This window comes from Phalacrocorax aristotelis, chromosome 11 (assembly GCF_949628215.1).
Source record: "Phalacrocorax aristotelis chromosome 11, bGulAri2.1, whole genome shotgun sequence".
Classification (NCBI taxonomy): Eukaryota; Metazoa; Chordata; class Aves; order Suliformes; family Phalacrocoracidae; genus Phalacrocorax; species Phalacrocorax aristotelis.
This window is the reverse complement of record NC_134286.1, coordinates 3,152,430-3,177,137: the sequence shown is the minus strand read 5'-3', so window position 1 is coordinate 3,177,137 and position 24,708 is coordinate 3,152,430. Positions and strand designations below refer to the sequence as shown.

General features: G+C 40.3%; 1 protein-coding gene across 2 annotated transcripts in view; it reads left to right on the top strand.

The window, feature by feature from the left end:
- Positions 1 to 4,324: 4,324 nt before the first annotated feature.
- RPS6KA6 (ribosomal protein S6 kinase A6) overlaps positions 4,325 to 24,708 on the top strand; it is a 41,117-nt gene continuing 20,733 nt past the window's right edge. Inside the window, exons 1-6 of one of the 2 annotated variants that reach the window (XM_075106619.1) lie at positions 4,325 to 4,608; positions 14,218 to 14,277; positions 17,819 to 17,935; positions 21,522 to 21,603; positions 22,412 to 22,492; positions 23,018 to 23,097. In XM_075106619.1, the coding sequence (XP_074962720.1) occupies positions 4,528 to 4,608; positions 14,218 to 14,277; positions 17,819 to 17,935; positions 21,522 to 21,603; positions 22,412 to 22,492; positions 23,018 to 23,097 (501 nt within the window). In that variant the 5' untranslated portion in view covers positions 4,325 to 4,527. Of the gene's footprint in view, positions 4,609 to 7,331; positions 7,392 to 14,217; positions 14,278 to 17,818; positions 17,936 to 21,521; positions 21,604 to 22,411; positions 22,493 to 23,017; positions 23,098 to 24,708 lie in introns of those variants that run through there. The other variant, XM_075106620.1, reaches the window with a different exon arrangement.

Sequence of the window (24,708 nt, the reverse complement as noted above, 5' to 3'; positions counted from 1 at the left end):
TAGATAATCATCAGAATATCTAATGCCTGTCTGCAGTTTTCATTCCCTACTTAATGCAATATGATCAGCAGAGATAAATTTGTTGTATTTTCCATATGGCTGAGATCTTTCTTGAGCTCATTTTGGACAAACGTGGCAAAATTTGCTGCTAAGTTTGTCCTGTGGTCCTAAAATAGCCCGAGAGAAGAGTGTTGCTTTGACGGTGAGAGTGAAATAGTGTGTATCAAGGATCTTTCTTAAGGTGTTGATCTAGGAGCTTCGTCTCAAATTAGCTTCCTTTTTTAGCCATAAGTGAGCTTTTAAAAACTTGCTACAAAAGTACGAGAGATGTAGATGGAGAATATAATCATAAAGCTGAAGCAGGGATTCAGTAAGAGCCTCTTCGCTCGTGCTTCGTACATTCAGTATAACCATAATCGAGTAGAAATCCGATTCTTGCTGTTTCCTCACACAAGCGACTTCTCTTGCCTCTGTAGCATGGGGCAAAGTACACAATAAACTGCTTAACAACATCAAACTGTTTATAGTCTATTTTATACCACATTTCTGTAAATACACGCACATACACGAGCTTGGCTCTCCTTGCATTTTTAAAATATCAGTACATACAGGATGGGATGTGGACTCTCACGTTTCTACTTCATATTCAAACTAACACAGTATTGACTAAAGATTTTGTTGCGGTACTCTTCCATAACTTAGTCCAAATACATACAGATCAGTTCCTCCTCTGGAACAACTCTGGCGTAGACACAGGCACACAACTACACATTTTCGATGCATCAGGTCAGTTCATTTTCCTTCTCGTATGAGAACGAGTCACGCTAACAGAAGCATGCTTTGTACCCACGTAAATTCATCCACACAATAGGAAAGGGTCGTACTGCTCTGACTGTGCAAGCATTGTTAAATACTGTACAAAAGATTAAAGGTGAAGTGATGGCGAACTTGAATAAACTTGCCCTGAGAAATTAACAGTGTCCCCCCCAAAACCACCTTCACAATCGATACTAGAGGTCACCGTCTGCCTTGAACTGAATCTACAAATGCTAAATTTGTACCTGTTCCCTTTCAGGGGCTTTACCATCATAGTAAGAGCAGAATAAAAACATCAGCCTCGACTTGGGCAGTTTCCTCAAACTTTGCTTTTTGTATAGTTTCCTTCCTGAGATCTCGCTGAACTAGACACTATTCACATATTCCTTCACACTGGTTTTTCTGCTTTCCTTTCCAGGGTGGAGCTGCACTGTACTTGCCATGGTTAGCGTTGTTCGGATTCCAGTATCATTAACTGGGAGGAGGAGGGGAACAAAAGACACTGGCCTGATGATAATATTCATATTTTTCCTTTCTTGAAAAACATTCTGAGTGAATGAACGCAAAGTTTGCAGAATTCCTCTGAAATAATCTTCTTTAGGGACAAGGTTGATACAGAGTGACAGAAAGCTTAAGGGGGAACGCACCTCTGCAATATGCCTCTCTGAGAAATGTCCTGCTACGAATCATCTGCAGAAAATTTGCAGGGATATTTTTTTACACCTCATAAACTGTTGTTCATATTTTCAAGTGTATGACGACTGACACTTTCAGGGAAATTGAATGAGCAAACTAAGCACAGATGCTGTCGGATGGCTGCAGCCCTGAGCTCTGTAAACAGGACAGCTGAGTGGATGGAGTTCATTCACTGACACCGAACAAGCTGAATTTTGGCTGCAGATCCCATTTATTTACTTATTATTATTATTATTCCTTTCCTAATAGGCTACATAAAAGAGCATTCTCAGCAACTTTGCCGTGTCATAGCATTAATTTTAAAGTGAATAAATATTTAGAAATTGGTTACCTTGAAACCTTAATCTAATTAAAGCACCTGACAGAGGAAAAAGTGGTTATAATGTCATGCTGATCATACAACGACCCGCTGAGAACATAATGGGCAGAACCAGCTGAACGAATTAAGGTACTGGAATGTAAAAAATATTCAGCTGAAAACTGCACACCAAATGAGATCCGATATCCACTCAGTCACGGACACAGGTGAGCTTAGATGCTTTAGAAAAAGGTACAAAAAATATCCAAATGTATAAAATTTAAATATTCATTTGAAACCCAAGACATGAGGCCTTAGTCTTCCTGAATTAATGACTTGCTATTCCATTTCTGATCTTTTATTTCTCTATTAAAGATCATTTGGGAGGGGGAACCTTGCTGAGTTTTACGTTTCAGTGACATATTGCTGCCTTTTTATTGAATACCTTCTGCTGCTTCGTTTGTGAGACCTAGAATAAAACGAACTCTGAATTTACTTTTTCTTTTTATTTATCTTTTTATTATATCTACATGTATCATAATTTCCCTTTTACAGTCCTTGACAAGGAATGAACAACAATACTTATTTGACTATTGCTTTTCTCTGAACTTCCCAAAAATTATAGCGTTAGGACTTTGTGGATGCAGAATACTTGTTTGCAATCTCTTATTGTTTCAGGAAACAGGAAAAGCCTCAGGAGCATAAAAAAATTTCAGACGCAGGGAAATGGCATCTGCAACACAAGTTTTAGACACAAGTTCCTGCTGAGCACTCAAGCACTTTCAAAAAGTCACTTCTTACTTGATTGCCCTTATATTTAAATTAAGATCTGCCTCACGGCACTGCTGAAGTACATGCATATTTAATCTCACAGAAAAGATTTGGCCATTTGGCTTCTTGGGGGTGCACACCAGTTATCCCAGCAGAGGCACTGGGGTAGGTAGCGGTGCGTGAGCCAAAGGCCCAGGAAGCTGGGGCTTGTTTCTTGTCTCCTGTTGCTTAATTGCTCTAAAAGCTCCATATTAGCACAATCCTGCTATAACAAAAACAATGTTTACAAGTGACCTAGCCTAAATAGTTCTGTATTTAAAATGTAGATCCTCTCTCGATAGGAAGTACTGCCAAGTTTGGTCCTACATTTTCTTGCACACTTTTTATTTTCTGAAAGATGAACATTCCTGGTACACGCTCCCTGTTTCAGCCCAAAACATTTGTCTTCCATGGTTGAGTTACAGACCTTTAAAAATAGGTTTGCAATGGAAATGCTGACATGCCAGCTGGCTGTTGCTGCAATGACACATTCACAATAGGCAACTCTCTTCAGCAGGCTCAGCGACAGGGAACCGGCAACGGTTAGCGTTGTGAAACAGGTCGCTCTGATTTAATCAAGACTACAGCAGCATGGCATCTTATACTATCCACCTGTTTGTACGATGACTGACTTCTGAGTGAAAAGAAAAATCAGCACGGGAAAGTGTTCTGGGCTATGGGGTGTACGAGCTCGTTCCCTTGGCCGTGCTAATTTAATCAAAATTATTTGGCAATTAAGAACAGTTTGAGACTTCCTTTGCTAGCTTCATCTAAAGTGCAGGGCTTAATAATAAGTCGTGCGGAGTGTTTAAATAAACTCTGTGTCATTGAGGCAGTTTTCTATCCTTAAAAATATGTATTTTTGATAGTATCACCTAGTGTTTTCCAGCTCCTGAATTCAAACGGTGATGGAGGAATTTTTTTTTTTTTCATCCCTGGCCTTTTTTTTCCTATTTCCTCAGGTCTGGAAATCCTGGAGTGTTTCTCTCTAAACACTTGCTTGGAAACAAAAGAGTCCATCCCCTTGGTGTTTGTAACCACGGTGAAGCAGGCTGCTCTCCTGCAGACGTGCACAGGCTTTGCATCTCACCAAGCGCCCAGGAGGTGACGGGTTTCCCACTTCCCAACCTGTGTTTCATATCCTGCCACCTCGGAATTTTGAAAAACGGAACTTCTTTTTTTTATTTTTTTTTTTATTTTTTTTTAAATTTTTAAATTTTTTTTCCCGTCACTGCATCCTCACCAACGGGTCGCCCGAGGTGTAGCCGGAGCTGCTCTCCCGCCGGGCCTGCGGCGCTTGTGAGGGGAACCCGAGGCAGGGACCGGGTGTTTCTCGGTGGGCTGAGGGGACAAGGGTCTCTCAGCCGGCGGGTCCCTCACCGTCCCCTCTCACACCATCCCCTGTTTTCACCCCTCTTTGTTTTGTTTTAAAGCCCCCGCGCCGCTCCCCGAGACTCTCCGTCAGTTTCCCCCCAGGCGGAACCGCCAACACCTAAGCGCGGTCCCTCAGGCGGGAGGGCAGCGCCCGAACACGTCCCCCCCGCGTCCCCCTCGCCTGAGGGAACATTAACGACACTGCACGTCACCACGCGTCACGACCCCCCCCTCCCCTTCCCCCCCCCATGCAGGGGATTCTCCGGCCCGCCCTGACGTCACCTCCACGCCGCGCAGGCCCCGCCCCCGGCGGCCGCCATGTTGGGGGGTGTGCGCGGGGGAGCGCAGCGCGGAGCCGCCCCCGCCGGCCGGCAGCAACAGCAGCTGCCGCCGCCGTCGTAGCCTCAGCTCCGCCGCCGCTCTATGGGCAGGGGGAGGGCGGCCGCCCGCCGCCTCTGAGCCGGCCGCGGGCCGGGGAATGCGCAGCGACCGGCGGCGGCGGCTGCTGCCCGGGTAGGAGAGAGAGCCGGGACATGGTGCCGTTCGCTCCGCCGGAGGACGCGGAGGAGCCGGAGCCCTGCCACAAAATGGAGCTGTACGTGAGCGGCGGCGAGGTCAGTGCGGGGCCGGGGGGGCGGGCGGGGCTCCTGCTCCCGGCGGGCACCTGCCTCCCCCATCCCCGGACCCCCACCCTCCGCCGCCGCCTGGGAGCGGCCGGGCCGGGGGCGGAGGGCGGCCACACCGCAACGCCCCCGGCCTCTCCCCGCCGGCCCCCGCACCGCCCCGGCGTCGCGGATCTTCTACCCCCCCCCCCACCTCCGCCTCTCGGCGCCGCCGCCGCTTCCCCGCCTCCCCCGGGATCCCCCCCCCCCCCCGCTGCCCGGCCCCCGCCGCCCGGGCACCTGGCCTGCTCACTCCTCCTCCTCCTCGGAGCGGTCGCGCCGGGACCGGCCCCCCCCCGGAGCTCGCTCCGGCCCGTCCCGGGAAGGTGGCGGCCCCCCGGCGCGACCTGCCGCCCTGGCCCGCCTCCCCCGCCGCTCCCTCACGGCCCGGCCCCGCCGGCCTCCCCCGCCGCTCCCTCACGGCCCGCGCTGCGGCCGGGCTGGGAGAGCCGCGGCGAACCGCGCTCGCCTCCGGGGCGCGGGCTGGAGGCGGCGGGAGCACGCGTGGGGTCAGCGGGGAGCCCGCGGGGCGGGCGAGGGGGACGCGCGTCCGGGGCCGGTGTGCTTTGTGCCGCCCGCCTGGCGACGGGAGCTCCCGGCTGGCGGCTCCCGCTTCACCCACGGCTCGGGAGGCTTTCTGTAAGCTCTCCCAGTCTTAGGGCCGTAGCCTCCGTGGAAAGTTGCTTTAACTTCTGAAAATTTGATTGTGTGAATCTGGAGGCACATCCAGGTGGGTGGTCGCTAGGAGAGGTCCCTTCGCTTTTCCGTACAATAATTATCACACACACAGAGTTAACAGAAAGACCCAGGAGTGTGTGACTGACGTTTGGGTGCTTAAACCTTGCAAAGAACTAGAAACGACTGCGAGCGTCTCCTCAGGGTATTGCTTAGCGCTCTAGGTGCATCCATAAGCAAGTACCAAATGCTATTTAGAAGAAAATAAATTGTAAAACTCGTTATGCTGTAATAACGTGTGTACCTCCGGAGAATGTGACGCTGGAGTATTACTTTTGCACTTTTAAATCAGAAGCGTAGGATTACACATCAGGTATTGTCAGGTATGACAAATAAAAGATTGCACCTAGGTGTATTAGACACACAAAAGATGTTATCTAAATAAAGCTTCTTAAAACTGGTCAGACTCGCTTTCTGTGATGCGGTAGGCTTTTCTTATCGTAAGTAAAGAGGTCTGTAGCAAATTCATCTCGAAGTACAAAGTGCACGAAACAGGCGTAGTAGGTTAAAGTTTTGGGAAGAGTGAAAGGATATCCTGTGAAGGATCTTGGTGAAACTTTATCCTCTGATTAAAAAAAAAAACAAAACAGTAACTCACAATAGGAACAAAGCCATGAGGTTTTAAATTTCGTAAGGTGTTGGTTTTTTTATTTTCTGTATCTGTGTCTACAGAGTGCCACTTCTATGTACTATAATTACTGGACATGCATTTCTGCACTGTGGCTGCTAGACTTTAACACTTTAAAATATTCTAATGATCTAATAATACTCGATGCAGTCCCTGTAACTTAATATTAGAGAAATCCTAATAACATTAGTGAAGCTACGGGTAAGGATTAAAAAGTCAGCAGCAGAAGTATTAAGGCTTATTTGTTGAGCTTATGGTTTGTAAAAATAGTATGCTGTAATTAAGGTATGAAGCTTATTGAGGGTCTGAGAACTTTCGTGGCCCTGTTGATCCGTTCTTTAAGAATATTTTGATACATCAATGTTAAATAATCAGAGTATTGTGGATGATGAAATGTAAACGTTTGTGGTTGTCGTGCATCTCTCAGTACTTTTTAGCTGGGCAAATACCCCTCCACTGAGGCTGATGCTGCTTTCAGAGTATTGTGTTCAGTGCTGCTTTTGTGTACGGATTTCTCCATAACTGTTGTGTTGGCAGTTAGCAAGAGGCTGGAGAACCATCCCTAGCTCCAGCGCAGCACAGCTCGGACGAGTACTTCTGCTGATGGTGGTGGCGCTTAAGTTATCTTCGAATACTTGCCTGGGCTGGGGCTGCAGAAGAGGTGTGAGCTTGACAGTGCGCTGCTGTGGGAGCCTGTTTCTGAAGTCACGCTCGTCTAGCCAAGAGAGCAGAGGATGATGGATGGAGGAGAGGATGATCCAACTGAAACACCTCTGCCTTCGTAACGTCCGAAGGCAACTATTTGCAACAGCTGTTCTTTAAATTGTGTTTTCCTCAAGCATAAAACTATTTCAGTTGTGCTCTGATTAAAATGAGGCATCATGTTTGTTATGTCTGCTACATTTGGGGACCCGTGTTTGAGACTGTTTAGACTAAAACTAGTTTCTTCAAGTTGCATGTGATGTTCCCAAATTACATTAACAAGTGGTACTCTCTCCAAAGTGCATGTCAGGGATGTGTCGCACTTCTCACTTGCTGGAATTCTACATTCGCATAGTTTGGGGGTTTAACAAAGGTTCATTTTCTTTTAAAATGAAGTTTAGTTTGGATTCTTAAATTTTATAAAATTAATTATAGCCTATAGTACTTACTACAACCTTATGTTGGCAGTCTGATAGATCTCGGTCACCTTGGCCTCACTGGAACTACAGTCAACAGCATTACTCTGAAATAGTCCTGTATTTTGCAGACTAACCTACTTGCGCTTACCAGTGCTCTTGACCATCAGTTGTGGCACAGGAGGAAAAATCTGAGAAACAGTTTTCTCTGAGGAACCGGCTTGTTGACTAAATTTAGGATTACGTTATTAGAAGTAAGTGCATTTCCAGTGAAGTGGCGCTCTTGTTGACTTGATGAAGTAAAAACAGTTGGCAAGGGAAGAATGTGATCTTGGAGGTAGGAAACAGATTTTCATGCTTCAAGGCATAAAACCAACATGAACTTTTGGAAGAAATTCAGGACTGAGTTATTTTTGCCTTTTTCATGTTGGTGGTCTTTGAAGCTGGGGATTATGTTTTGGACTGAACTCTTAGTGTATTCCTATGAGGGTGTCACCTGTGAAGCAGTTTTGTGACTGGGGGGATTTTGTAAGATAGGTAGGGAGGTTTGGTGTCATGCAGTTTAAGCTTCAAATATTGAGTGAACTTCTTGCCTCCTAAATACAGGATTAATAACTATTTTCATGGTGGTAAAAATAGGTAGGAGGGTGTTGATTATAATCAACTGTTGTAGATTATTGAAATATGATTGCAGTCTACAAAGAAACAGGAAAGTAAACGTTAACATTTTATTGACCAAGCTGAACAAAATGCAAAAATACTTGGAATCAGGCAGAATACAGTAATTTTTGATTTTTCTGCACCACTTAATAGAAGTAGCCTCTCACTCATAAGGAGTGTAATTGACTTAAGCGCACACTGTTTGCAATACATCAATACTCTGAATTGCATAAATGCAACCTCATACTCATATTTATTTTTAAATAAATACTTCAGAATCCAATTACTTAATTGGCTGACAGTGACGAGGAAGACAAGGCTGGAACGACAAAGTGACTGGAAATTAAGGTATTCTGCTAGAAAAGTGGGCTGCGTTGAAAGTCACCGCCTTCTAAAAGGCGTGCGCATGAGATGAGCTTTGCTGCTGTTGCACATAATGTGTTGCCCATGCCAATTTAAATAAATACATCTTTGATTTTGGTCGATGTTTTTAGTAAGCATGTTCTAAGCCTGGTCTGTCAAAGGCCACTGAATTTTGTCAGTGTTAGGAGTTGCATAACTCCTTTGTGAGTAATTACTGGCAGTGACATGGATGACTCAGCTACCTAGTTTTGTGCATCTCTGAAAATCTCCACAATTAGGTGGTGTTATGCTAAGAAAAATAATAGTATTGCATGTAACTTGAACTAAGTGCCCTCAGCCATTGCAACAACGTACATTTATAAAGACGTATGACAACAAACTGCCTTAAAAAAGGTTAAAAAAAAAGGGCACATTAATACTCTTAAACGGAAAACAATGCGTGTCTTTATGCATTGAGAAGTGCTGCAATATAATAACAGTAATAATTCTGTTTTGGTATACTGCTTTTGAAGATCACTTTGGAAATCTGCTACGGTATTCTGAGTGTCTAAAAGGAGCAGGGGGTCTCTTTGCGGTAGCTCACCTTGATTCCCACAGGATCGCTTTGGTGAGACTTCACAACAACCCTAAATCAGAAGAATGGTATGATTTTAATATTTACGTAGATGTACTTCTTTACTACGTGAAGAATAAAATTTGAAATGTGTTGTTCTCATAAATTTTAAATCTTACCCTTTCCCAGTATTCTTTAATCTGCCATTAAACACTATTTCCAGAGCAGCTGTGGTATGCCCTTTGATTATGGAGTTACAGTCTTCTCCCAGACAGGTGGTAGTGAAAAGGTCTCAAGTCCTTTACTAGTTCAGTGACCCCTGTGCTTATGGTTAGGTTTGTGCCTTGGCATAGCTATAACTACTCCAAGACACACATCATTCTCCCCTGATCTCTGATAATGGAAAGGATCAAAATGTTCTTTTAAAATCAGTAATTAGACGTTGCTGAAGGTTTGTATCCTGTCTGAATGTATGATTTATTTGCCACAGGAAAAGAACTTCATAACTTCCCCTAGTAATTTATTATGGGTTTAAGTATTTTTTTTTTTTTAAGGTAGATGGCTTTTATCTTCCTCTTTTACTTGGTATGTTAAAAGAGAGCGTGGGTTACCTGGCCTCTTCCTTTTGTGCAAGGAGCTGAGGCACAGGGTGAGCGGATGAGAAAAAAATTCAGCATAGACCTGTGGAGTCTCAGGTGGGCGCTGCCCTCAGCGGGATGTCCTTGCTGTGGTTATATTGCAGTAGGGTGGGACTTGGCTTTAGTTGGTGTAACTCTGTGTTGGGTAACCCTAATAACACTGCTTCTGCTTCCACTTCACCGGCTTGGCCGCTGTACTGGGGGAAACCCTTCCCAGAAGCAGGCCAGCGCAGGCAGTGAGGAGCACTGAATCCAGCTGGGGTACCTGCATGTGATAGCAATATCTGCCTTTTAAAAAGAAAAATGTTGCATGGAGAAAAGCTGCGTATGTTTTATAGGAAGAACCAAGTGCCTTTAAGCTTCAGATTTGTTCACAGTGAGTTTTAGAGATTTTACAAAAAAAAGAAAAAAAAAAAACAACAAAGAAACAAACTAATACCCCCTCACCTGTTCGGATGTGCTCAGGACCTCCAAATTTCTTAAGCCTATCTCAGGAAATAAGACTCAGTAGGCCAATGTGTTGCTAATTAAATTAATGATGCAAACTCCCTGCAGTTGTAATTCAAAATAAATGAGGAACAAATGTGGTTGTCTTAACAGGATTTTTTTCAAAGGATTTTTTTTTCAAAGTCTTTTCAAAATAATTGGGGTTTCTCATGTAAGCTTCCACTCTAACATTTTGAAATAAGCTTTTGAAGTAATACTTTTCTATGTGGGGAAGCAAACTGGTTTGTCTTGTGCTCATCTGGAAGCATTGAGGGGTGTAGGTCTGGTGACTGCAGCTGCAGTAACTTAGCAAACTGAGCCAGTGAAGGAGGAACCCGTGGAGGATGCAGGAGCTCTTGTTGATCCGTATGTGGAATTTCACCTGTCTGAAGCCAGACTAGATTATGTGTAAGTGGCGATGAATAACGCTGTCTACTGCTGGTAATATTATGATAAAAATCCCAGTTCTGTTTTTTTCTATAAAATTTTTAATTCTGTTCGAATGCTTAGATGAAGATCTTTGAAAACAGGGCAGAATGAACCAGCTTTACATCTTCTGTGGTTTTACCTTGTAGTTATACATTTTTGCTGACCGTCTGTCTAGCTGCTTTTGGCCAAGACCTATAGACCCACCAATCCATAATGCGTTTACCACGTAAACTGTTGAACACCCTTAATATGGGGGGGGTGGGGGGGGAAGATGGTTCTAATCGTTGGTAATACTGGGATTCCTCTGTTCTGCTGTAATTATCAGAGGAAAAACATGTGCAATAGTAGTTAAGCTGTTTACCAGCCCACAAAAGCCCTTTGGATATTCTCCCAAGGTAATAGGGTATAGTCCTGGCTAGTCATGGGACCCATTGCAGCTATTTAAATCAGAAGGCAGATTGCGCTGTGTTACCTCAGAGGCTGGAGGTGCTGGAGGATTGGGTCTCTTAGCCTGAACCTCTGGAAAAGTAAGTTTCTTGCTTGCCAGGTTGTCTGACCTTAACTTTGTTCTCATCTCTTTTTATGCAGTGGCCTTTGTTATTTTTACACGGATCAACAAGGCAGAACACTTTCCCTAACTTTAAAAATTTTTATTTGGAAAATATTGATGCTGTTTGCCTCAATGTCTGAGTTTAGTTTGTGTCTTAGTGAAAGTCAGTATTTACTGCGTTCAGTTAATTGTAGGAGTTTAGCAGTACTGAACAGCAAAATGATTCAGGGATGAAATTATCTCCTTCAGAGTAATGGTACTTGCTTTTCACCTGTTCTTTTATAGACTTATGTGCTTTCTAATTCTCAATAATTAATTTATGCATTCATAGATATTTAGTAAGTAATGACTTAGAGGTTAAAATAGTTCTGTTCTATATATGTTTGTGCATAAATATTAATGATTAAATGACTAAATAGTCCCAGTTGGCTGCAGAAGTATAATTTTGTGTTTGGTTTCCATAAAGGTGGGAATTAAGTATTAATTGTAATTTTTCTTTTTTTTTTGCCTAGTATGAGGGACAGTGGAAAGAAACTTCTAGCTACTGAAACTTGCCTAGTGTAGGTAACCGTGTAGAACAGTAATGATTTTTGGCACTGATTTTTTTTAACAGAATAACTAGCTAACTACTAGTTATTTAAAATGACTAGACTTTGGGTTGCAATCCAACAGGTTTGTTGGTGTTTGGATTTTTGTTTTGTGTTGTTTTTTTTTTTTTAAAATGGATAGTGACCAGTGTTCATAAACAAATAAGGCAAAAGTGTGGTTGTGTATATTGGGCAATACAAGTAGATTCATGCACTTGAACATAAAATTCTTTGGACTAAAAATTGGCAGGCATCCCAGTCTTTGTAGTTACAGAGACTGGACAGGAAAAGAAAAACCATGAGCAACAATGAAGTAGAGAAGTGTAGGATAGGAAATTGTTAATGAAGATGACATTTGATTACCTGCCATAAAAATCCAATAACTTACTATATATGATTTGCCAGAAAGCTGAAAGTGTGCCTACATGGCGTGCTCGGGGACTGTGTAGATCAAATAACATGCTGATTTTTGGTTCAGAACCCCAGTCCAGCAGTTACAGTTTTCTGTATCTGATTGCCTGGAGTTAAGCTATTGTTTTCAGTGTATCTGTAGTTCTTCTGGCTAGTGGTATTGGTTCCAGAGCTTAAATTTGAGTGTAAACCCTTGGAAAACATTGACCTTTTTTTTTTTTTAAAAAAAGATGAAATGCACACTAAATTCACTTCAAATTAAAGTCTGTGGGTGAGGAATTGTATCATATTTCTGAGCGCCTGGATTGGAAACCTATTTTCTTTCTAGGTCCAAATAGGTTTTCTTGACAATTTCGGCAGGCCTCACGTTAATTCACGCTTGAATGTAATCTAGTGATACTGTGAAAAGAAATCACATGGCAGTGAATCGTCTGGAATGAGGTTGGAGTTCATATCTGCTCTGAACTTCAGCATTTTCTTGTTATTGTATGAATCAATTGGATACATCAGCTATAGTGGGGGTCCCATCCCTCCTGGTACCTAATTTGGAAAAAACTAGTTATGAAAAAAAGAACTAAGTTATGTAGCAAATTAGTAGCATTGGTTTCTGTAGCGTATGTGAGGTTTCTGAATCCAGGGTAATAGGTTAGTGATTTTTGGCCTTGAGAAATTAGGGTGGCAATGCATGATACATATGAATGATGAACGTGTGTTAAATATGCCAGCACTGGGTTAAACTGATGGGTTATAGTTAGTGTGAAGAGTATGTGTGTAAACTGTGGTTAAAAGAAATAGAAACATAGAGTGAAAGTATCCAAAGCCTCATGCTACTTTCTTTAGCTTTTTTTTTTCCAGTGGGGATATAGTCTATAAATAAGTGCCAGTATCTTGATGCAAAAATTGGAGATTTAATTTTATCAGCATAATTAATTTAGGACTTGGCTCTTAAAAGCTGTATTTGAAATCAAGAGCCCTGGAAGAAGCAGCGGAAGTGGTTGAGTTTGCTGAGATGGTGCAATGATGGTGCTATAAACCTGTCCCTTCAGCCCTACCCGTTTGTCGAGCTTTCTGTTTTGTTGTTAACAGGGGCATGGTCTATATGCCATTTCAGGGTTCTTTGTGGTCCTGTGTGTTACTGGTTCACATACCGATAATCACACCGTAGCGTGGTATCTTAGGCATGTGTTTGAGAAATTCAGAAGTACAAGAAAAAAATGTCATTACGTGGTTCAGGAATGTAATTGCTTCAACTTCTGTTTTCAGGAAAAAAGTAGGTTTTGTTTTCTTACGTTATTTCTAGTTAGTAGTTGCATGAGATCTATGCCACATGACACTAGTGATGCTGAACAATTAACATATAAATTAATTAGCAATTATCACTAGCAAAATCTGTAATTGGCTTCACCCATTTTGTCAGGTATTTCCAGTTCTTAATTAATGCTTTGCATGTTGAAACAGAGCATGTCCTTTATATTTCTGCATTTTCATTCATGTCGGTTGTTAAAAAGCATTGGTTTGTTACTTAAGGAGAGCTTAAACCAAATAACTTAATCTATAAATTAAAATCTTTTCTTACTGTGACTGTGGCCTTGATATCTTTGTTGTTGGAAGTGTGTGAAGGGGGGTAGGCAGATGCTAGCAAGTATTGTGCTCGTTTAAAACCATGTCATTTGTTTGCTTCTGTCCAGTTGTATATCATACCTTTTTGCCTCTTCAAGGTGTTATGTTTTATATTGATCCACAAATATTTTAATATATAGATCTACAGTTTCTAAAGTACTTCTCTAATGCTTGAGTATTCTATTTGCTAGATATTCAGATAACTTTTGATGCAAGCAAATTTTTAGAGGAGTATAATTTTTAAAGGAAATAGATTGGTTTTGTGCCTAAGAATTCTGTGGTATGTATTCTCCATTCTACCTGGTCTTGCACTTCTCCCTCTTGCCCCAGAAAGACTTGTAACCACGTCATAATCTTTTCTTAAACTGTAAATTCATTTTTAGGAGTGGATTTAAGATTTTAGGTTTCTGCACAAAATTTGTTGCAGATGCTTTTCATAATGGAAGAATTGTATGTTGGTGTAATCTTGGATGGTTGGTATCCGTAGCTTTTAAAGAAGGCATTTTAAATTAATTCCAATTAAATAACTATGGAATGGCATTGACAGAGGGATAAGCTATATGATACATAAGGGAGATGCTAAATATAACTATTAAGCAGTAATATTTGTTTGAAATTACACTTGTAAATTAGAGCAACAGGAACACTAGTTTTCATTTCGGTGCTCTGAAATGTAAATTGGTCAAATTATGAACTCTGCTTGTTTGAAATTGTTAGGTCCTAATGTTGTTTTTGGTTTTTTTCCCCTTTCTGTTCTGCATTCCCTTTCCTCCCCCCCTCCAGCTAAATGGCCTTAAAATGGCAGATGAGCCTATGGAAGAAGGTGAACCATATTCCTACCATGTAAGTATATTTGATAGATGTTCAGTTTAGACACTCATTAGCGTGACTTCCTTCTGAAGCAAAACTATGCATTCCCATCTCTTTAATAACTTCTGAACCTGTCATTTTATTTGACCAGATCTGAAGAGGCTCTAAGTCTCAGAGATTATTTTGAATATTAGTACCTGGGTAGGGGCCGTAAGTGCCTTGTTTGGGAAGGTTTGCTGCATGAGGCTGTGATTTATGGAAAACAGTCTGTGTGCTGGAGAGAGCATTTACAGATCCCTCAGCCTCAGAAAATGTTCTGTCCAACCTTGAACCTTTTCTGCACCATGGGTTTAATGTTGCTCTTATTACTCTGTCATCTGTTCTTCCTTTGTATTTTTAATGTAGTTGCTGTACATTCATCGAGAAGGTACTTAATTCCTGCTATTTCAGAACAGAATCTATTTTTACACCAGTATGTTAATTTGACTTTTATGTAGAAATATCCCAGATAAACCCTTTTGAGCATGATTTTTGTCCAGTGTCTTGGTGATGTACCTGTGTAGGAGATGCTGACGACCAGTGGTCTGTAAGTTGGCTAAATCTTGGACTGAACTTTAGGCTAATTCTCGATGTGGTGAAATGCCCAATTTGCATGGAAAAATTTGCCATCATTTTTTAACACACACATCCCCATATATGTCTTTGAACAGGATCATGGAAGCAGGTATCAAGTATAACTTACTGCCAGCTGTAACCACTGCTTTGTATTGCAGTAATAACTTTTTAAGTAAGTGATTTGGAGAATAAACTCTTGGGGGTAGAAACATGTGGTGCTTGGACACTTCCTGCTGTGGCACAAGTAAATAAACCGTCAGTGTCATAATCATATGTGTAGCAAAGGAAGATGAGCAATGGGTTGTCTTAGTCTTTCACTGTACTTGAAACAGAAGGATGTTGCTGAGCTTGTTAGGTGCTTGGAGCTACATACCAGTCAAGCAGTAACGAAGCAAGATGGCACAAAGCCATAACCGATTGCGGTGTTTCTTTCAGTGCTTTGTCTTCTGTTGAATCTGCTGGGAATATTTGCCTCTCTTGCAAGGCGACTCGGCTGGGAGCTGGTACCTGTGCCCTGAAATAGGTTTGCTGCTCAAGCAGCAGAGCACAAATCAGATAACCAGATTTGCAGTTCATGGAGGCCAAACTAGAAATGAAAATGAAACTGGCTTATATATCCGTTCAACTCTTTACCTGCTCATTTCTTGTTGATGATGCAGAGGTCTTTTTATGCTTCAGTCATGTCAGTTTTTAGTTCTTTAATGATAGTTAAGTAGGTGAAAATATATAGACACCTTTTGTGAAGGTAAAACACTCTATAGAAATAACTCATTTCATACATCTCAAGTTACTCTTTATTTGCATGGAAAACATTTTTCTCCTCAGTTCACATTTAGAAATACTCTGTCTCAGTCTTGGCAGCAACCACGTTTGATGTCACAGGCTAATGACTCAAGGTGGGTGATAAAATGAAGAGCAGATGAACTCCTAAAGATCTTTTCTCATGCAAAGGTTCACAATGTTAAGGAATACAAATTAAGGATGTTCAAGTAAAAAGGCTTTTAAATAGTGTGTTTACATATTTCCATTAAGTGTGTTGTACAACTTGGTATACGACTAGAGGAATCACTGGTTTCGTCTGTCATCAGATGACTTAAAATGGTAGTGTTCTTACCTGCCTTGAATTGCGGGCATGTCTCAAAATAAAATAAAAAAATCTTTCTTATGAACATGTATATACTTAGTCAACAAGGTGGATGGATGAAATGAAGTTGGGATGTATGCAGTGTATCATCAGTGTGTGTCAGCTGTATTTTTGGTGAACAAAGAGGGAAATAAAGTAGCTTAGAGTGTGAATTAAAGAATGAACTTTCTTATCCAGGAGTGTCTTGTCTTAATACTTACCTTTGTATGGGAAATAGGCCTTTTCCAGAAAGAGTGTGAAATAAGAGATGCAGGGGAGGGGAAAGGATTCATGTGCCGGACTACAGTTTCTGAATACATGAAGATGTTAGTTTGAACTCTTCTTCCCGCTCTGGACAAACAAAACAATTAAGGCATAGACAGTTAATGTAGTGTGATTGCCTCCCCCTCCCCCCCCCCCCCCCCCCCTTTTTTAAATTATTGCAGCAAGTACATACACATTTAGATGACCAGATTTCTACCCTGAATTTCTGCGTAACCACATCTAGAAAATTTTATCTAGATACTTCGGTATCAAGTCTGATAACACTGATTATATGTTCTAATGTATGGTCTTGGGCAGCAAGACTTTCTGTAGTTTGCCTGACTATAGAATGATACTCTTTCCTGAAACCAACTGCTTCATCAAGTGGTCAGGTCTTTTTCTGGTGCCGTTTGCACTTGTCATTGAGGGAGAGCAACGCAGTCTAGGTTATTAGGGTGTTTTTCTGGTTTCTACTAAGAGAAGCTTTCAAGATAAAGATCTAAAGAGAGGATAGGAGGACAGTTAATAATCATTTGGATACCCTAAAGACATCAAAGTACTGCAAATCAGGTCAGATTTTCTCTTTGATTGGGCTGTATTTGCAGTGTGCAAGAAATTAATTGGAGTTCTCAATAGTGCTGACGGGTGGCTGCTCCTTTTGTACGTGCAAGCTCAGGTTGCTGCTGTAGGCCTTGGCACGCAGTTTGTAGTTTCAAGGGTGCTTATTTTGACACCTCACTTGTTTTGGCTCACAGAAACTTCTCTTACACCATAAAAGCTGCAATGCATCATCTGATTTGTTTTCATCATGAATGTTTGTCTTTTCACAATTGTAGCTGCTGTGCCCTGCTTTGCTAAAGATGAGAGTAACAGGAAAAAGTCAACAGAACGCTAAATCTTTTGCATGCCTCAGCATTACCCTTGGCTTTCTGAACGAGGTCTCCACACAGGATAGTCTTTCTGTGAGCTCTGCACCCCAGAGCTGTTTCTTCTGTGGGATACAAGAATTCACAGAGTTCTTAAGATGGCTCGTATCTTATGCTCTTCAAATGATGCACATTGCTTTAGCTACAGCTGGATGGCCGCATTTATTATTTGCGTCTGTGAAAAGCAATAGTTACCTAAAACTATGAAATTCATTTAGCTTACATTAAGACTATTTCAGGAAAGGGAAAGATAAGAATAGTAATCACTGGGAAGATTAAAGGCTGCTAAAACAGAGGTGAAGCACAGAAGGATCATCTTTGACTTGCATTAAAAAAATCCCTGTATGTATTCCTTCTGTGTAAGAAAATCCATCTTTGCTATAGTTGTAATATTTATGGCGAAAGGAGATGAGCATTCTATGAGAATTTTACTTCCATTTAGAAATTTTAGATTCCTTTAAGAAAGGATGGATGGGAGAACTCTTCATTTGAACAGCTTTCTTTTATGCCGTATCAGAATTTCAAATATTTGATTTTAAAAAAACAAACGAACAAGGAAAGAGCAGGTGTTTACCTGCACTTCTGATGAGAGTTGCTTAATTCAGGCCTGTTCATTGCTGTGGTTTTGTTTGCCTTGAAATAATAGGATGAAGGAAGTGTGAAAGAAATTCCTATTACACACCATGTGAAAGAAGGATGTGAGAAAGCAGATCCAGCGCAGTTTGAACTACTTAAGGTTCTTGGACAGGGATCATTTGGAAAGGTAAGATGGCAAACTTGGTTTTCATCTGATCTCTGCTTTGAATGTGCTTTGTCTTATTAATGTTTTACTTCCCATATTTCTCTAATACTACAAGGTTAGGTATAAACCTAACAAATTTGAGTACAGGTAGATATGCTTGTGGAAATTGCCCTGTTTTGGAGGAAGCTATCAGTCCTGTTTGCGGTTGGTTGATGAGAGAGGGGTTTTGGTAGGAAAGACAGTGCCGTAGCAGAGTTACTGAGAATGTTTGAGAAGTTATAGACAAGGTTCATCTTTTTCCAGTCTTGCTCTGGTGCCAGGGGAGCACTGTTTATAGCAGGACACAGGATCTTATCCTAGACAGAGAGGTAACAGCCTCAGCCTCTAGGCAGAAGTGCGAGTCAGTAGCAAGTTCTAGGAGGTCTGCGTGGAAAGTTAGGGTTTGCTTTAACTGAACAGAGGCATGTTTATGGTTCATCTGGACTGGCGTCTGCAGCTTCGTGGGAGCAGTGGCACCAACAGCACGGGATTCCACCAGTTGGGTTCCAGAGTTAGGGGTGGGTTTTATGCAATAGCTCTGCCTAATGCCATGGCTGTTTGAAATAAAATAATAGTTTTCAACTGCCTCAAGACTTCAGTGCAGCGTCTAGTGAGGAATCAGAATGAACAAATCTCTGTTCCATATAGTTGTCTCACATCTTCTGTAGTTTAGGTTGATGCTAGGGAGGCACCAGCAGTGCAGTAAACATGGATAGATGCTCAGGGAGAAGATGATGATTTGTCTTTTAGGGGTGGTACTTGACATGCTGTAAATGTTTGACTTCTTTCGATACATGAAATCTGTAGTGATGTAGATATAGAGAAATGATTGTGGTAGTTCGGAACTTGAAGCAATGTAACAGTAAAGTAAACCTGTGAAATGTATTTCAGTTTTTTATTTTGCTGTATTTGTCAAGCGATCTACAGCTAAAAGACACTAAGTGAGCAATTATTCAAATAGGTTATAGAAGAAATACGGCAATTTTTTTGTTAAAATAATTTCTTTTTCTAATGTGCCGCTTGGTGTCACATTGCAGAAATGAAAAAACAAATGTCTCAGTCACTAGTTTGAAACACATTAATTGGAAAATTAATCCTGGTGTACAAGAAACTAATTTATTCTTTAAAACCAGATCCTTAAACTATATCTTTTGCAATATGTAAAAAAAAAATAGACAATCGGCTTTACATATGTTTCCATTTTCCTGTTCTTGTGCTGGTTTTGTCTGTCTCATGGCTGGAGCAAACCTCTGCATAAGAGTTTTATCGGGGGGAATTAGACATTAGGAAGGCATTCTGTGAATAAGTGATAGTTTAGAAAATAGACTTTAAAATATTTCTTAATGTCTTACAGCTTAAGAAACATTTGTTTATCTAGTAATGTTGGTTGCCAATTCCCTCAATGTTTCTCATCTTCAGAGACCAAAATGCTCTGTGCATTTTAGTCCAGACTTGAGATGTCTAAAGCTGTCTTAGGGGTCAGCACATCTGGTATGGACATCTTATCCCTGACTCAGGCTGATTCTTAGAGTTCAGACTTCTGGTAGCATAAGGAAGGCTCTTGCTCAGAATCCCACTGGCTTGGTGAGGTGTCTGTTTTAGAGCTTTTGAAACCTGGCAGTCATTGGTTCAGGAGCCAGCCTTAAGGATTGGATGGTAACTGTTGCACATCTGAACAGAGCTCTTTTTTTCTCTAGTATTTGTTGCTCTCTATTGAGAAGAGAGAAGAAACAACACAGATCAATGGCTGTTGCCTCCACGGTGTCTGTTTTTCCTCTCTCCAGTTCATGCTTCCCAGGGATCTCCCCTTGGGTCTAGCGAACGCAAGAATTGTTTGCTTTGGCCAGTATAGTGTTACAGCCCGTCCTCTACCTGTCTTTCAGCACCTGTGTGGGATTTAACACTGCTTTACAGAAATAAAGGGTTAAACCTCATGTCTGTTACTGAGTTTCTTCAGCCTTTGATAACATTCTGAGGCTTTAGCACCTGGTCTGCTGAAGATGGTCCTCGATTCGCTTAGGTGATTCTCTTTGCACGATACGTGTTCGCCTCGATTGTGCTTCACAGTTAACAGCCAATTGTCGCATCTCCAAGATGCGGGATTATGGAGACTTTGCAAATTAAATAGATGGTGCTTGCGGGTTTTCCACAGTGGCAGCTCTTCTGGTCCTTACTAGAATTCATAATTTGTCTTCCCTTACCTTGTCACAAGCTGCTGGTTATTAAGTACTAAAATATTTGCATATGCTCATCGATATTTTACTTTTATAATTGTGAGTGTATTAATCTACATTTGGTTTCTTATTTGCTGGTGTTTTTATTACTCCCTTTTCTATTTGAACATCAACATCTCATTATAGGAGAGCAGTGCTGTAGGCCGAATGTTGGGCAAAACTTAAACAAAACAAAAAGCTCCATAACCTTGAAACATGATGACATTTTTCATCTAACCAGAGCTTAAAATAAAAACAACCCCTCTCCCAATCCTGTACAACTTAGTCAGTGACAGTATATGAATTTCTGATTCTAGAATAGAGAAGTTTGGCAAGTTTGTTTGATTTTTAAAATAATTTCAAAATTTTAGTAATTTCTAACAAAGTATATATGTAAATAGTGTTAATGAAAATCTGAATAAGGTAAGATCAGAGAGGCAGTTTCAGGTAGCCTTGGCATGCTCTCATGACTTGTACTATGTTTTTTACAATACAAGTATTCTTCATAACTAATAATTGCTACTATAAGAACAACAACTTAGAAACAGGAGCATACACCAAACAATTCTGTAAATTGAAAGGCCTCATAGTTACAATTTTAGTCAGTAGAGGTATGTGTATTTGTACTGCATTATTCTATCTAATATTATGCTTTTCTTAGTGTCAAGTTATATACCATCTATCTTTAAAACTCCTCTGGAAAGAAAAGAGTAGAAAAACCTGTTGGAGTTGCTACTCCAGCGGGGAAGGGTGCTTTGATCTTAAATGGTGAGGTTTCCTTGCTTTCGTCTCGCTGCTCTTACAGAATTCATTAATACAGCCTGTCACATATTAGGGACTTGGGTCTTAAACCTCAAAAAACTCTCTTAGGAGGTGGGAAACCAGGCAGAATAGTCTTTCTGCAAGAAAGTAATATGAAGAAACACTTCTTATATAAGTACTTAGACAGCTTGCTTTAGGAACGCATGTATAGATGTGACCAGTCTGAACACTTCAGAGCGCTCGGTGTTTCATGTACCTCTAGTGTGATTAAGGGAGTGCAATTTGCCCTTCCTTTAAAGATGTGTACTTGGGAAAGAACGCTGAAAGCTGTCTGAAATTAATAGGAGATTTTTAAATGCTTTGTGACAGTTGCTTATTCGATTACTAAGCTTGCTTATGCAAAAAGACTTACTATGAATATTTGGCATCTTTTAATTCCTTGGAGTTTTTGAAGAATGGGATGGGACTAGGGACATGCTATCTCCTTGTCTATATTAATAGAAGTTAAAAGTAAAGACATAGTAATGGTTTTGAGTCAAGTTTACATAAAATATTTTTAGCAGTAATTTTAAAAGTGGTGTTTATATTGCCAGGTCTTCCTTGTACGAAAAATAATTGGTCCTGATGCTGGGCAACTTTATGCAATGAAAGTATTGAAAAAAGCTTCTTTAAAAGGTATGTGTGTCTTTTGGATTGGAACTTTAGAAAATGGCTTTCAGTGCAACTGTATCTCTACAGTCTTGTCAATACTATTGAAAATGATTTAAGATTTTAAAAATTATTTTAAGTTAGTTCATAAGTCTTCCCTGACAGTAGCTTTTTTCTAGAATAACTTGTAAGTTCATGTGTAAGAATTATTATTTTAAATCTGGCCAGATAACTTTGATTATGTGGTTAAAAAGTACCCTTTCAAAGTGTAAAAGTTTCTTATTTAATTCTGTTAAGTCTTTTCATTATATTAAAACAAATTAATTTCACAAACAGTTTTCCTATTTTCTTTCAGCCAGTGAGAGCACTACTGTGGTTAAAAATGTTAAGTCATGGCCTCTTGTAAGAGGTGCCAGAGCAAGCGAACTTACTGGTTTGGCTGTCAGAAGGCACCTTAGTGGATGCAAGTCCTCTGTGTATAAATAGGGACTGCTAGTAGTTGTAGAGGAAAAAGCAGTCTTAAAAGACAGAAAATATTTATTCAGAGCATAGATGTGACCTTCTTTCTTGAAAGTAATATGGTTTATCACAAAATATTGGGATGTGTTGGGGGAAAAAAATGTAGACATTAAGGAAGCTGGGGCAGGTGAGAACAAGAGTTTTGCTGTCTGAAAGCATGTGCTTTGTGGGAGGCTTAAAAATGAAAACCAAATGAGGTAACAAGGAAAAGTACTACTTTAGACAGCAAAGACTTTCCATATGCTAATTTCTGCTCCACTTGTATTATACCAAACGTTTGTTTCATACTAGTCTGTCTTTATCTTTTTCCCCTCAGTTCGGGATAGAGTTCGTACAAAAATGGAGAGAGATATATTAGTAGAAGTAAATCATCCATTTATCGTCAAACTGCACTATGGTTGGTATCTTTTGCTACAATTCCTTTCAGTACTTGAAGGCTTAGATGATCTTGTTCATTTTATAGTTTTATAGCGTCCATTTTACTGCCCAGAATAGGTTCTTGCAAGTTTAAATCACAAGACTGAAAAAAGGAACGTAAATACACATGTATGTAGAAGTTTCAGGTTAAGTCCTTTTAAAATTAAAGATTTCCTGGAAAATTCTTAAGTTCTGCAGAGATTTTTTTGTAGATTTCATTGAGTAAAACCAAAACACTGTAATTCACGTACTTGGTGTTTCCTTGTTTGACAATGGGGAAATAAATAAAAGAACAGTATTTTAATGATCTTATGACTACGATTGGCTTCTGTGAAGAAGCAAGTAATCACTCAATAAATTACCTCATGTACTGCCTGAATTTTTAAGTTCCAAACCAAAAGTATTGCCTTTCACTGAAATTTCCACGTTTTAAAAACCATTCAGATCTGTTTTGCAGATCGTGTTAGCCACACAACTATTGATTTTTTTTTAATAATTTTTTAAGCCTTTCAGACTGAAGGGAAGCTATATTTAATATTGGATTTTCTCAGGGGAGGAGATGTATTCACGCGATTATCCAAAGAGGTAAGTACTTAAAATTTTATCTCCACTCAGTGTTAGGCAGGTGGGGTTTTTGTTTGTATAGCATTGCCTTCTAGAGCAGTTTCCCTCATAATTCTTGTCATAGTCAAGTTTTTAATAACTTAGTTGTGCTTCCCTTACATATTCTAGAATAATATATTCTATAACCTTAAACGTGAGTGTGTGTTTGATTAGTAGCTTATGTTCTTCTTTGGTATCTACAAAGGACAGTTCTTTTGTCTAAAAATGTTTTGTTGCTTGGAAACCTAACTGAAGTAAATTAAGATTTAGCAATAAAGAAAGGGGATGTATAGTTCTTGTGCTCAGAGCTTAGGTGCTCCTGCAAGCCTGCATCTACAAGAGGTTTCTGCTGCATTGTAAAATTTCTTAATGCTGTAATACAAATCCTAATGCTTAATCTCCCAAAGTGTGAACATTGAGGTTTTTCTGAGACCGTTCCCCTTCATCTAACATTGGCATGCCACTGGAACTTGAATTTTTCATTTCTGTTTTTTGGAGGGAGTGCTTCAGAGGTGGGAATATGATGCAGCCTGCTGTTGTGTGTTTTTTTTAAAAAAGAATTTGTCATCAAATATTTATTATATGTTACCTTAAGTATTATGAATGTGTTTATAAGACTTTTCTTTCTGCAAACCTTTCATAAGGTCTAAATTTTTAATGGCAATTTCTCAACAGCTTCACAGTAAGAGAGCTTTTCGGTGTTTTCACCAATGTAAATACATTTATATTGCTAATGCATAGGAAAAGCCACTTTCTTAAAGGAGAAAACCGAGTATCTGACTGGTCTTTTTTTTAACTTCATTTTTCGTTACATGAAGGAGTTTGTATCCCCAGTATGTAAGTCCGTGAAGTAGTTGGGGTTTTTTTCTTCCCCTCCCATAGACTTTTTGGAAAAATAAAGCTCTACTTTAGAAACAGGCAAAAGAGAAGGAAGACTTTATAAAAAGGGAAAACAAAAACCCCTTTACAAAGCTGACCTTGGTAAACTGTGATCGTGTCTTAAGAATTGAGCTCAATTAATTAACCTTGAGGCTAAAATGGAGGTTAAAAACTTTAAGTGACTTGAAAAGGGTTACTGTAACAGTAGGTAGGAAAGAGGTCAATCTCGGCTTTGATATAGGATGTCTAATTATAGAGGAAATTCTGGTATAGCAGGAAGAACTATTCTTTAGCACCAACACAGCTGGGATTACAGAGTATGCAATGTTCTTAAATAAGGGATGCAAGTCTATCCATAATAATACTATCTAGGTGGTTGAAAGAGGTATGTATTCCCTTTGGGAATAAAGAAGTCATAATTGTCAAGTTTTCTTACTGTTAAGTCTCTACACTGTTTTTTCTTTTGAAGACTTCAGTTACCTTCTGTGGTGGCTTTTAAACATTTACTGTGTATATAAATAAGAAAAAAAAAAAATCAGGCGTTTTTATTTTCTGGTGGGAGGACAAGGTATTTTCAAAAGTGCATGGGAAAACAAAGACAGTGGACAATATACAAGGCAGAATTCCCCATAGCATTATTTTAAATGAATGGATTTAGTATGAGGTTATTAAAACACTTTTGTTGGTCTTTAAATTCTAATGCGGGTATGAGAG